Source organism: Parasteatoda tepidariorum, chromosome 2 (genome assembly GCF_982258835.1).
Source record: "Parasteatoda tepidariorum strain Cologne lab strain chromosome 2, Ptep-v5.0, whole genome shotgun sequence".
Taxonomy (NCBI): domain Eukaryota; kingdom Metazoa; phylum Arthropoda; class Arachnida; order Araneae; family Theridiidae; genus Parasteatoda; species Parasteatoda tepidariorum.
In genome coordinates, this window is record NC_141756.1 from 95,276,501 (window position 1) to 95,292,228 (window position 15,728).

A 15,728-nucleotide genomic window follows, 5' to 3' on the forward strand; every position below is an offset into this window, starting at 1 on the left:
AAAATGTAGAGAAAACATGTAAAAAATTACAGAATAATGAAAAAAGAGAAAAAAAATTTATAAAAATATGGAGAAAAAAAATCATAAAAATTTGAAGAAAAAAAAGATATAATCTTTTCATCAGCTCACACGATTATATGAGCAAAAAAAGTTTTTTTCGGATTTTCATTAATTTTTTTCCGCATTTTTTTATTAATTTTCTCTCTCTCTTTTTTCATAATTCTGTACGTTTTTCATGTTTCTTCAACATTTTGAACTTATTTCATGAGTTCTATATACTTGCAGCTTATGCGCAGTAAATAGTACTTATTGCTTTTCTTAATTTTTTTCGTTTTTCTCTTATTTTTTTCCTTGTCCTTTTTGCATTTATTTATTGTGATACACACACACACTCATATATACATATATGCACAAGCTCAAATTGTAGAGAAAACATGTAAAAAATTACAGAATAATGAAAAAAGAGAAAAAAAATTTATAAAAATATGGAGAAAAAAAATCATAAAAATTTGAAGAAAAAAAAGATATAATCTTTTCATCAGCTCCCACGATTATATGAGCAAAAAAAAAATTTTCGGATTTTCATTAATTTTTTTCCGCATTTTTTTTATTAATTTTCTCTCTCTCTTTTTTCATAATTCTGTACGTTTTTCATGTTTCTTCAACATTTTGAGCTTATTTCATGAGTTCTATATACTTGCAGCTTATGCGCAGTAAATAGTACTTATTGTTTTTCTTAATTTTTTTTCATTTTTCTCCTTTTTTCTTTTTGTCCTTTTTGTATTTATTTATTGTACTGCATATATTTATCTATACTGTCGGACTTCTATTTAACGAACTTCCATTGTGTGAATTTCTCGATTTTACGATTTTTTTCGGGGAACCAAGAACATTTTGGAAATTTCTTCGTAAAATAACTTCCAAATAGCGATATGAATTTTCTATTTAACGAACTTTTGTTTGGGATCCACTGTCCCTTTTTCCCATATTTCAGACTTGTTAAGGCATGTTATGGAGTAAATGACCTTGAATGGATTTTCGATGACGAACTTTTAAAGAAAGCAGCAAAATCCCTTCCCCTTTTCGCATTTCAAACGAAAACCTCAGACAAAATTGCCGGATTTTATCAGTAATTATTAAATTTAAGAACGCATACGGTAATGTATGTTTAAAATTAATTTCATAATAAATGCAGCTATAATTTATACAGAAATTTAGCATATTTAAGTGGAAAATGTGTGTAGCACGATAGTGTAACACAATGTTTTGCTTTATTCTTGTTTTGCAAGTCGATTTCTTTTATGGTTAAAACTAAAAAATAAATAGTAGATACTAGTTATCAAGATGAAGGTATTGACAATTGCTATTTTAATTATGTCTGGATTTTATAAATTTAAAACCTACTTTGTGCTGTTTAAGTATTTCAAAAGGTGATTTTCTATTTAACGAATTTTCCATATAACAAACTTTTTATTGGGATTTAGCAACTTCGTTAAATAGAGGTCCGACTGTGCATAAATGAATTGACAGTCAATACTTAGCACTTCAGCATAAATGCAAAAGTGCTAAGTATTGACTGTCAATTTTTAACAATTGAGTTTAACTATCCATTTTTTCCCCTTTAAAAATTTTACGACGGTGTCTTGCCTTTAACGTACTTTAAGCATACTTGCTTAATGTACTCTTTGCAGATAAGGCAAAAACAATTAAAATTGCTTTTATTTTTCTTCTGTCATCAACAAAAATGTGTTTTGTAGGAAACACAACAAATCTCCCCAATCCATCCAGCCTAATCGAAAGGAAACGACAAGGCGATTTGAGTCCACTTTATTATCACCTCAAGGTGTGTGTGTGTACACAGAACAAAGTCCTTTGACATTGTTTATTCCTCTCTTGCTCTTGCTGATTACTAGCCATGATGTCGCATGTTCGAACCAGGCACCAGGAAGGAATTTTCCTTCGGCCACCAACCCCCCCAGTCCAAGAAGTCAGAAGCCATGTACTTCTCAAAAATTTACGATATTCGGACATATTTCGGGGATTTCGAACTGCACGAGAACACTTCGTGTTTGATGCAGTGTTATTAACAATGGAGGGACCGAACGGCAAATCCAAGACGAGCATTTGGAACAAACTTTGAAAGAGATAAAATAGAAGCTGAAAAAAAGACTGATAAGTTATCAGTTTTGAGATATAGATTAGAGACATGCAACTTTTCATATCATTCACTCCTACAGAAGAGCCAGGTAAGAGCTTTTTTTGTTTTGCGTAATCAGGATAAAAATTGTGCTATCTTTGAAATTCGCCACGTTGATCTTATCTACTTGGTTTATAAAGAATGATTCGTATTAATATGGCGCTTATTTTGGTGCGCAACGGTTTGGACTGAGATGTAAAATTGCACTCATATTGTTGATATATTATTTAAATTTTTATTGATGTTGTTGAAAACTGACATCAAGTAATTAACTATGATTTATGGATTTGAACTTACAGAAATACCCCATATTATTTTGTTAGAATTCTCAATTTTATGAGTAATTTAAATTTCGATTTCTAGAATTTTTATGAACTCCTTTAACTTTCTATTCATAAACCTTTTCTATTACATTGAGTCAAAGGGTCATTTCATGTGTATTCTTCTAATTTAAAGGTAACTTTATAAACTTCTAATTCAGCTCTATGTCGAGTTTAATAACAACTTTCTAAACTTCTGCAGCCTATTTAAGCTCAAAGCAAGTTTTATATTTATCAGACGTTAATTATAAAGAAATAATTGTTAATATTCATAACCTTTTTTTAATCAGGTTAAGTTAAAATTAACATTATTTATTTCATCTGCATTCTTCGTGCTTGAAGATAATTTTTTAAACTACTACTTCAACACCTCACTGTCGAGTTTAGAGAGAACTTTCTAAACTTCTACAGCCTAAATAAGCTAAAAGCAAGTTTTATATTTATCAGATATTAATTATAAAGAATTAATTATAAAGAATTGATTGTTAATATTCATACCTTTTTTTATCAGGTTAAGTTAAAATTAACATTCGTTATTTCATCTGCATTCTTCGGATGTGAAGATAATTTTTTAAACTACCACTTCAACACCTCACTGTCGAGTTTAGAGAGAACTTCTACAGCCCAAATGAGGTCAAAACAAGTATTATATTTATCGGATATTAATTGTAAGAAAATTAATTATAAGGAATTAATTATGAAGAATTTATTGTTAATATTCATCCTTTTTTTTATAAGGTTAAGTTTAAATTAACATTCGTTATTTCATCTGCATTCCTCGGATGAGAAGATCATTTTTAAACTACCACTTCAACACCTCACTGTCGAGTTCAGAGAGAGCTTTCTGAATTTCTACAGCCTAAATGAGCTCAAAACAAGTATTATATTTATCGGATATTAATTGTAAAAAAATTAATTATAAAGAATTACTTATGAAGAATTTATTGTTAATATTCATACCTTTTTTTATCAGGTTAAGTTTAAATTAACGTTCGTTATTTAATCTGCATTCTTCGGATGTGAAGATAATTTTTTAAATTACTACTTCAACACCTCACTGTCGAGTTTAGAGAGAACTTCTACAGCCTAAATAAGATAAAAGCAAGTTTTATATTTATCAGATATTAATTATAAAGAATTAATCATAAAGAATTAATTATAAAGAATTGATTGTTAATATTCATACCTTTTTTTATCAGGTTAAGTTAAAATTAACATTCGTTATTTCATCTGCATTCTTCGGATGTGAAGATAATTTTTTAAACTACCACTTCAACACCTCACTGTCGAGTTTAGAGAGAACTTCTACAGCCTAAATGAGGTCAAAACAAGTATTATATTTATCGGATATTAATTGTAAGAAAATTAATTATAAGGAATTAATTATGAAGAATTTATTGTTAATATTCATCCTTTTTTTTATAAGGTTAAGTTTAAATTAACATTCGTTATTTCATCTGCATTCCCCGGATGAGAAGATCATTTTTAAACTACCACTTCAACACCTCACTGTCGAGTTCAGAGAGAGCTTTCTGAATTTCTACAGCCTAAATGAGCTCAAAACAAGTATTATATTTATCGGATATTAATTGTAAAAAAATTAATTATAAAGAATTACTTATGAAGAATTTATTGTTAATATTCATACCTTTTTTTATCAGGTTAAGTTTAAATTAACGTTCGTTATTTAATCTGCATTCTTCGGATGTGAAGATAATTTTTTAAATTACTACTTCAACACCTCACTGACGAGTTTAAAGAGAACTTCTACAGCCTAAAGAAGCTGAAAGCAAGTTTTATATTTATCAGATATTAATTATAAAGAATTAATCATAAATAATTAATTATAAAGAATTGATTGCTAATATTCATACCTTTTTTTATCAGGTTACGTTTAAATTAGCATTCGTTATTTCATGTGCAGTCTTCGGGGGTGAAAATAATTTCCTAAACTACTATTTGAGCACACCACTGTCTAGTTTAGAGAGAACTTCTACAGCCTAAATAAGCTCAAAGCGTGTTTTTTTTTCTTACCAAAAACTAATAATAAAAAATTAATTTTTATTATTCATAACTTTTTGAAAGGTTATGAATCAACCTAAATCAGGTTTCTTAACGTTCTTAATAAATTTAAAAAGGCGATGTTACTCAACATTATACAAAAAATGTTATACATTCCTTTTTATTAGATTTCATTTTAAAATTAAAAATACGAAACACGTGATTTCGCAACAAAATAGATTTATTTGGAGGTATTGAGCACGGTGGTGAATACAGATTTATTCAAATGCATCATATTTTTTTACTTTAGGTATTATTTTTGAAAAATTTTTCTCTCTATAAATAAGCTCAAAGCATGTCTTTTACTTTATCTGAAATGAATTATAAAATATTAACTGTTATTATTCACAACTTTTCTTTTTATCATGTCAAGTTTAAAGTAACAATCGTTATTTCATGTGCATTCTTCGGAATTGAAGATAACTTTTTAAACTTATGCTTCACCAACTCACTGCTGAGTTTAAATAGAGTGAGTTAACTTGTTTAACTTCTACCGTCTAAATATAAATTCAAAACATGTTTTCTTTTTATTTTATCACAAGTTAATTGCCATCATCTTGACCTTTTTTTTTCTCATTAGGTTGAATGAAAGTAACATTCGTTATTTTTCTGGGTTACTTTAGTTAGAAAAGAAACATATACTTCTATAGCACTGTTGATAGTAAATAACTGAAAAAAATTTTCAAGTTTCTACAGTCTAAATATGATTAATGCCTGTTTTAGTTTTAAAAAAAATATTTGAAAAAGCTAATAACTCTGATTGATAACTTTTTCTTTTAAATTGCGACAAAAGAAACGTTCAGTTTTTTTTAGGTAATTTGGGTTAAAAGTAAACTTTATGAACTACTGCTTATAAACCTAATACGAAGAAAAGTTTATAAAAGACCTTAGATGAATTTAAATTAAATTTTTTACACCTCACACTCCAGTTTGAAGATAATTTATTAAACTACTACAGCTACTTCTCAACAATGGGTTCAAAGAGAACTTTTTTAACTTCCACAGCCTAAATAAGCCTAGTTATGTTGGTTTTTTTTTATTTTATCATTAATTAATTATTAAAAACTAAAAGTAAGAAACAAATTTAAATATATATTTTGAAAGCTTTTTTAAATTTTTTTAAACAATATATTTTCTTTATACTGTTTATTTATTTCATAACAATGCAATAATGCAATTTTTAAGTGGTAACCGCTTACAGAATAAAATTTGTATCTAATAATTTAAATATATGATTTTTTGTATCATATCATACCACTCATACTTTTCTTGGAGTGGAGTGTCTTAAACTCGTTTCGAGGTAGAAAATAGGCTAATACATTACTTTTAGTATACTTTCTATATCTGAAAAAAAAACTTTTTTTTCAGTTTTACTATTTGTTTTTGAATTAATAATTGCTTTTGAATAAAATTTTATTATTTCAATATTTAGTTTTCCATTAAAAAGGACATTTTAGTGACAATTTAGTGACAATTAGTTACTACTTAACTAGAAAACGCTTGTGGTATTCCAGACAAAAAGAACTCGTCTATGAATGATAAATATTTATAGCATAAAATACTCTTTACCAAAAAACTGCATGCTTTCTAAGTCGTCTTAAACTTTTCTGTAATACACTCTCATAACTATGCCATTTTTACATGTTATGAAACATTTTTGAGATGTTTACTTTGAGTTATTTTATGTTGATTGCAAATGCAACATTTTTATCCGGTGTAAAAATAACTAAAATTGCTTATATTTATAGAAAGATTAAAAAAAAAAACAATTTTACTCATTCTTCTAAAGTGAAAGTAATACCATATATATCATATAGCATCTCCATGTAGCGTCTCTAGACGTTCACATGCGTATGATTTGCGTGTAGTTACAACAGAACAATTTCAGTTCTATACAGAGCTTATGCTGGCATACGTACGTGAACGTGCCGTGCAGGATGAAGCGTGAAAATGTATAATCATTATAGTTGTTTGGCAGAAACACTATTTGAATGCTGTAGAAATAGTGTGAAGAGTGTGTTCAAACTAATAGTAAATTATGAGTTTGAGTTGATCTTTAATAAGTTGATGGCAGCACAATAGTTTTTACGACAGGAAATTTCAAATCATTTTTAACGTTTTCACAATGTTTATAAGGCATTTCAGAAAGGAATATGGAGGGTGAAAAAATCATAAAATGCAATGAAATGAGGATATTTATACGATTCTATTATATTGAAAAGAAAAATAATAATTTAAGTAAAAGGAATACTTTATTTACGGTACAATAGTGAAAAATAAATAATAATAAAAAATGTTAAATATATAATTAGAAAATTAGAAGTTTCTAGGATATTTTTATTCTTAAAAAACACAAAATAAAAAAATAATAAAAAATAAAGATAAAAAGAAAAAGTAAAGAAAATCAAGGATTTATTAATATAAGACAGAAAAAACAGTTGAGTTCAAATTAATGAAGCTAAAAAAAATTCTCAATTTTTGCTTTAAATTAAATATTTAATTCCTGTCTGTGAGACAATTAATATGATTTGATTTGAACCTTCAAGTTCAGAATTACGCAGTAAAAGAGCCTGAATACAAACACTTGCATAGTTATATGTGTTAAGAAAACAACGACGTAGATAAAATTGTAATTAACCGTAAATTCATTAAATAAGTATCTTTAAGCTTTAAAATTACAAGTTTTAATTTTCAGAAAAATTTTGATTTTAATTTTTAAGCTAATAATCAAAAAGTTTTTTTTTTTTTTTTTAAAGTAATTTTTGCAGTTTTCTGCTAAGTTTAATGAGAACTTTAGGAACAATACTGACGTAAGTCCAACTAAAGTATATAGAAGTTCAAAACATTATTATGAAATTTAGTTTCGAGTAAAAAAGAATTTATTTAACATAAATGAAAACAAATACATTGCAAATTTTTTTACGAAATACTTATCTATTTTAGATAGACGATAAATAAAGAATTTAAGTCAATAAATGCTTACCAATTATGCTATTTAGTTATTCAGCTTATTTATTTATTATTATACCGGCAAAGTATGAAATGATTTATATTTCACACATTGCCTAGGCATTATATATAATGCCGGATGCTATTTAGGCAAAGGATGAAATAAACGTCCTAATGAGGTTATTATGTAAATGATGTGCATGTTACGGTGAATGACCGAAATCGGTGGTTGTTAACTTTCACCGGTGCATGTCGACAATCACATGGAAGCTTTGGTGAATGTCCGAAAAATTCATTACATTCGATTTTATATTAATTTATTCGTGGATATAATTACATTTATTCGATATTTTAATACTTACTGACGATAGATTAGAAGAAACATCAGTGTTTGGAGTATCGGGCAAATATATACCGGGTAATGGCACTTGACCTTAAAAAAACATCAGTGTAGGGTGTGCCGGGCAGTGGCCCTTAATATTAAGAAAACATCAGGGTACGGCATACCGGGCAAATGTATACCGGGTAATGGCACTTGACCTTATAAGACCATTGCCGGTATACCCTACACTGATGTTTTTTTAAGCTTAAGGGCCACTGCCTGGTATACATTTGCCCGGCATACCCTAAACTGATGTTTTTTTAAGGTCAAGTGCCATTACCCGGTATATATTTGCCCGATACTCCAAACACTGATGTTTCTTCTAATCTATCGTCAGTAAGTATTAAAATATCGAATAAATGTTCACGAATAAATTAATATCAAATCGGATGTAATAAATATTTCGAACATTCACCAAAGCGTCCATGTGATTGTCGACATTCACCGGTGAAAGTCAGCAACTACCGATTTCGGTCATTCACAGTAACATGCACATCATTTACATAATAACCTCATCAGGACGTTTATTTCATACTTTGCCTAAATAGCATCCGGCATTATATATAATGCCTAGGCAATGTGTGAAATACTTCTCATATTTCATACTTTGCCGAAAAGCGTCAGGCATTATATATAATGCCGGCATTTCACACTTTGCCGGTCGCATATGCATTACAAAAATATTAGTTTGGATATATATATATATATATATATATATATATATATATATATATATATATATATATATATATATATATATATATATATGTATAATGCAAATTTTTATGCTGGGCATTATTTTTATTGAGAGCATTTGAGCGTTGGTCAAATAAATCTAATTGGATTTATAATTGAATACTTGAGGAGGGGTAGATGCAATAAATGAAATATTCAGTTAATGCATCCCAAAAATATTATTTTGACAAGTAAGTTTATTCATTTAATTTTATATCTGTTTTAATTTGTAAAAAATATGCCTCAACGCTAACTTTTATGCTGGTTTTCCTTTTCAAGTATATTTAAGCACTTGAATATCTAAATCAAATCAGATTTGTTGTTATGCATTAGGAGGAAAAAGGCAATAAGTGCAAGATTCAAATAAATGCATAACAAGAATATTATTTTGGTTTCACAGTTTAGTTATTTATTAACTTTTGAAAAAATATATAGCAATGCAAATTTTATGTTTGGTTTTCTCATGAAGAGCATTTGAGCAATCGTATACCTTAAGCTAATCGTATTTGTTTCACAGTGTTTGGGTTAAAAAAGAAGAAAACGCAATAAATGCAATATTCAAAAAATGCATTGCAAACACATTACTTCGGCAATAAAATTACAATTTATCGATTTAATTATTTATTAATAATTTAATTATTATTAATTAATTTGTATATTAATTTATATGTTCATTTATATATAAATTTATTATTAATTTATATGTTCATTTATATATTAATTTATTAATTCATTATTTATTAATAATTTAATTATTTATTCACTAATTAATTTAGAATGTATTTAATTAAAAAATTGTTAAATTTTTTTTTATTTTCGGATTTAATTTTTGTATTTGTAGCAATACAAATTTCTATGCTGTGTTCCCATATCAAGTGCTTTTGAGCACTTGATCAAATCAGATTGGTTTCTGAGCACTTGAGAAATCAAATGAAATAACTTATGATTGTTGCACTTCAATCAAATAAAATCATAGTAGTTGCTTCAATCAAATGAAATGTGTTTTTCAAAGGGTGAGTTAATTATAACCCCAAAATTCTATTTTAAACTCAGTTCAATTTATACGTTCTAATTCATTCTTTCTATAAGATAAAAATCTTACATTAAACTTTTTATTATTTTTTTATAGTTCACATTTTTGTGTCTGAATATTTAAAAATTGCATACATCTTAAATCCTAGTGAAATAATCATTTTCATTCTGTTATTATACTTTATCAGCTTATCATTGCGACATCCCCAAGCGAAGAATATTCTTATCTAGCAAATAAAAGATCTATTTTCACAAAACAGATAAAACTGATTAATATTAATAGGTTTTTCTGTAATTATCTCTAATCAGAGATTGTTATCCAATTAAGTTGGTGATATTGATTAGCTGTGCTATTTTTGTTTAACTTGTTTTAGAAGAAAAAATTTATCAGGGAACAATATTTATAAATTTACTTTTATGAATATTTATGGTAATTAATAAATATAAATATTTATGTTAATTATAAATATTTATGGTAATTAACTAAAAAATTTATGGTATATTACCCATGTTAAGCTAAATAATGTTAATCATGGTATTTTAGCACTAGATTTCAAAATTTAATTTTTTACAATAATGTAAGGATTTCAAATATTTATTTTACAAATTTTATTCATCAAAATTGCAAATCATAATATGTAACAAATGTTGATTTCAGAAATTAAGGAAAAATATTATGATTATTTCAAATTTTATATTGAAATTCAGCAAACTGACATTAGTTTTGAAATTTTTGCTGAGATAAAATATGCCCTTGATTATATTCAGAAAAATAATTTGTATTCAGTATTTTATAACCGTCGTTGAACAGCCGAATTAATTTTTTGAGTTTACGACAATTAATGCTCATGCCTTGTAATTTTGAACCCAATCCAGAAGACAATGGAACTCCTGGATCAAGTATTGGGAGAAATTTGCCTCGTGGAGGACTTTCGATCGAACTAACTCGCCTTTGCGTTATATGGAGAGGAAAATCAAGAAAACCTGCCATGGTTAGCCTGACAGCAAGGGGACTCTAACCCATGATTCCTCTAAATAGAAGGATATTTTTTACATCAACACTGCTGTCAGTGCAAACCGGATGTGAAATTCGCATAGACCAGTGACTGCTGAGATTCGAGCCAGGTTCACCTCATTGGAAGGCGAACGCTCAATCCCCTGAGCCATCACGGCTCTTTATTCAGTATTAGCAAGATAATACAACAAATAAGCAATAAGAGAAGTCTTCTACTTCTTCTTGGCAATACAGTCCATAGCAGTACACACTTGGCACTACAGTCATACAGTAGTACTCATTGGATTAGAGTTTTATACATACTTATTTTTGATAGCGAGTCGTTAGTAACAGGAGTAACATCTGTTTGCCAACATCAATCGGTGATCAATTTTAAGATTTAAGAATAGCCTAATATCACAAACTATGCATTAAATGACAGTCATTATAGAAAATTTAGTTTTTCTAAGAGATGCTTTAAAATTTAAATTTTTAAAGTAAAATATTAGTTTTATACAAGAGGATTTTTCAATTTCAAATTATATTTATTTAGTAAATAAAAGGCAATTTTTCAACAATTAAGAGACATTTTTTTTGTTTGTCATTTTGCTCTAATAATTGTTTAGGGAACAACAAATCCACATAGTTGAATTGCCATAGTTGATTCTCTTGGAAGCCGAACATTTGAATGTGAATTATGGTAAAAATAATCTTTCTTTTACTTATTCTTTCAGTGGATAAATAGCACAGATTTAAAATTATTAATAAAGTGACATATATATATATATATATATATATATATATATATATGTTACGCTTTTAAAGCCTAAACATTGTAAGTTCGTAGTGTGGCCGGTGCTTCTTGAAAAGATACAGGAAAATGCAGGAATCATAATCTAATTTTATTAACGTAAGGGCCAGAGCCCCAGAATGACAACATTACATGCTGGTGGATAGGTATAGAATAGCACACTTGACCTTGGAAAGAGGGTTTTTATATCTTTCTGGACAATATATTTAAATGTTAATAGGTCTTAGTAGCGTGGGACTGATCAATTTCCCAAGCTGCTAAAGCCACATCATCACATTTTTTGAGATAATTAGATCAATATTATTACTTTCTTGTGGGAAAGGTTTTTAAACGTTTGCGCGTTGGATAAATGCTCTATTTAAGGATTATATTTAATATATAATTGTTTTAACATTACATAATATATATATATATATATATATATATATATATATATATATATATATATATATATATATATATATATATATATATATATATATATATATATATATATATATAAATATATATATATATATATATATATATATATATATATATAAATATATATATATATATATATATATATATATATATATATATATATATATATATATATATATATATATATATATATATATATATATATATATATATATATATATATATATATATATATATATATATATAGAGAGAGAGAGAGAGAGAGAGAGAGAGAGAGAGAGAGAGAGATGTTAGGATGTAGAATTTTCAATAGAAATTTTACTTAATATTTTGTTGTGTAAATTTAAAGAACTTCTTTTTAAAAAAAAAATTTATTATAAAAGAAATTCATAATCAAAAATTATGTCTTTAAAACCCATTTTTTAACTAAATAAACAACAAACACAAACTATAAGTAGCAATAAACTTGCATAATCTGGATGATGACAAAATTCCCTCTTTCTCACATTACTATCTATCAGCAAATAATATAAAAATATTGATGAATATGAGATGATTGATCAGTATTTGGATAATTTTTTTTTAAAAAAAGATGAAGTTTAGGAACAAAATTAAAAATCTTATAAGCTGGATAAGACTATACAACTTTAATAACTGTTCTACGCTTGGTGCTATACTAATAATCAAAATAAACAAAACAATTAACGAAACCAAAAATTTTCTTCCTCCTTATCTAAACATTTTAATGTATTTTCAATTTAAACGCTTTAATGTCTTTTCTAAAAGTTACAGAATATTTTCAATTCTTATTTTTTGGGATATATGAAAAAATGTGACAGCGTTAAAAATGGGAATACAAAAATTGATACACACCGAAAAATTTTGATGAAGGTTATAATATTGTTTATATTTGCTGCATAACCTTAATTTCGTTCACATTTGTTACATAACCTTACTTTCGCTCGTATATGCTATATAACCTTAACTTCGTACATATTTGCTATATAACCTTTTTTCTTTCTTTTTTTTGTTGACAAGAGGAGAGGAAGAGAGTATGAGCATTGCTTACGTAAATCATTTAAATACCTTTATTTTCAAATAAGATTCGAGGGTAAAAAAGTTCTCCAAGGAATTTCAGAGGTTAACTTTTTTAAAAACTGTAAGAAAACACAGAAGTATTTTAAGAAATTATTCCACACAAAATTTTATTAAATAAATTACAACGTAAATTTTTTTGATGCTAAGTTACATGTATAAGGTGAATTTAAACCAAAAATTAGATAAGTTAAAGCAAAACAAGAAGAAGGGTTTAGCTACTTTCTACAAAAGCATCGAAGGAGTTTGCAGTCAACTTATTTTTACTGACAATAGGAAAAAGGTCCGAAATTGCCAAAAAAAAAAAGGCTTACGTGATATTTAATGAGCCCCTAATATTCAATTTGACACCAAAAACGGTACAATTTAACACTTCATTATTTTTGGAACAAGCTTGTGGGATATTATGGTCTCAAAATACTTTTATTAGGATTTGACATTGAACCGATTTTATTTGTGGGTATGGGACCATTTGTATATTACGTAAGCACTTGAAGGGAACATGTGATTAGCTTATTTTTGGTGACAAAAGGGGAAGTAGGGATTCAATGCTCCAAAATGTCCTTATTCTCTCTCTTTTCTTTCTTTTTTTTTTAATGAATGTTGTTTTTTCATGTGAAATAAATGTTAAAAAAGAAAATTATGTATGGAAAATTTTCAAATCTGAAATTAAAGTTAAATTTAGGAAGAGAAAAATTTCTTCAAGGAGTTTTGAAATTTAGTAAAGTAAATTCTTTAGCGTACATTTTAGTTTGGGAAAAGTTTCTAGTCACCTTTTGCTTGAATTTGATCTCAAAATGTTTAAAATCACATTACAGTAAAAGTAAAGTCAAAGCAAAATACAAGGATTGGACTGCAACTTCCTTATATAAGCCTGAAAGATTTTTTATTTTTATTTAATATAAACGGCGTTAAAAATTCAATTCGATTCTGAGTTTATGACTATGTCTAATTGCGACGCCTTGTAATTTTGAACCCAAACCTGAAGACACGGAGACTCCTGGATCAAGCATTGAGACAAGCTAGCTTTCAAGGAGGACTTTTTTGAGGGAGCTAACCCTCATATGGGTTACATTGAGAGAAAACCACGAAATCCACACTTTGCCCTGTTACAGGGGGATTCTATCACGTTCCTTTTACCACAGAGGACATTTTACGTCAGCACTGGGATCGATGCGAATCAGGTGCAAAATTTATATGATGAAATTTGAACCTGGGTCATCTCATTGGGAAGCGAACGCTCTAAATCCTGAGCCACCGTGGCTCATGGAAGAAGCTTTGTAATTTGCTTATTTTTAATGACAGAGAAAAAAAGGTATCCGAAAAAATATCCAAAAAACATGCTTACGTTACATTTGATTTGCCCCTTTATAATTCTGTATATAATCAAAATTATCAAGGCATGATGAATTTATAAAATATTATTATTATTATTGAAGCTTTTTAAAGATCACAAAATAAAATAAAAAAATGTAAGAATAGGTAAATAAATTTATTAAAGAACAATGCAACATTTTAAATTTTGATAGTAAAAATTACATTACGTTTTCGGTATGTAATGATGATTACTGATTCTAACAACTGTTTAGCTATTATTAATTGGCTGAAGTTTGATATGTTGCTCTCCATTAATTATTTGATAACTTATGACTTTTAGTAGATTTTATTTCGCAAAAAAACTAATTTCCAGCTAAAAAATTCAACTACAAATTATATACAAATATAGAGATCTATATAAAGAATAAAAATAACGCATCATTATTATTATTTTTAATTTCCTTCATGCAAACTCTGGAGGGAAAAAAATCTGAATTTTATGTTAGTATTTTCCAGATTAGCCTCCAGATTAAACAAATCTTTGCCTACGGAAAAGTGTTATTTTTGAATATTATTTATAAAAAAGTTACAATCAAATAAAGGGATATTGTTTAAAAATGGATCCCAAACAAAATCGTATAACAAATCTAAAAGAACGAGGAGTTAATGATCTTTGTTAAGCGAAGCAATCATGGGGATCTGTGGGCGGCAGCGAATGACTTTATTATGCCTAAATATACTAACTATTATGCTACCATACATTTAATAAGGATAAAACCAATAAATAAAAAGATTGAGTCTTCCATATTAATTAATGCTCATTTTTTTATTTACTTATCTTTTTCCTTCTTAATTTTTTTCCCCAGCTCTTATAACTTTTGACCTATAATTCACGGCCCCACGTACCACAAATCCAAGGTCTACGCTAAGGTGCATTAATCTCACTATAATACAGAATTAAGAATTTTCATAAGAATAACGTACATAATGTACTTTAAAAGGTTTTTCAACATGGTTAATTCACAAAGACGTTTAGTTTAGCTTTCAATACACGGAAAGAAAATTCTGGTAAAATAACCGTACTATATAGTAATAACATTTCTTATGAAAAATAATAATAATAAAGCATTATTCTAGTCATAAAAACCAAAATATACGAATTTTAAACCATTCATGTGGTAATTTTTTCGTTCACATGGCAACGGCTTACCGGAAATTCCAGTTTTCAAAATTATAATCTTTATTAGCACACAATCACACATATAGTAAAAATGCACAAAACTGAAGAAAAAAAATTAACTAAATAAATGGTTTTTATCATATACTTACCAAACGTTATCACACATTATGAAACCCTATTTTTTATTGTTAATTTTACCAAAACGTTTCACCAAAACCTTTTGGTGCTCCCA

General features: G+C 27.3%; 1 protein-coding gene across 1 annotated transcript in view; it reads left to right on the forward strand.

Annotated features, from left to right (window-relative positions):
* The first annotated feature begins 1,991 nt into the window (after positions 1-1,991).
* LOC107439679 (uncharacterized) overlaps positions 1,992-15,728 on the forward strand; it is a 77,499-nt gene continuing 63,762 nt past the window's right edge. Inside the window, exon 1 of the mRNA XM_043052163.3 lies at positions 1,992-2,246. Coding sequence (XP_042908097.2) covers positions 2,207-2,246 — 40 coding nt within the window. The 5' untranslated portion in view covers positions 1,992-2,206. The remainder of the gene's footprint in view (positions 2,247-15,728) is intronic.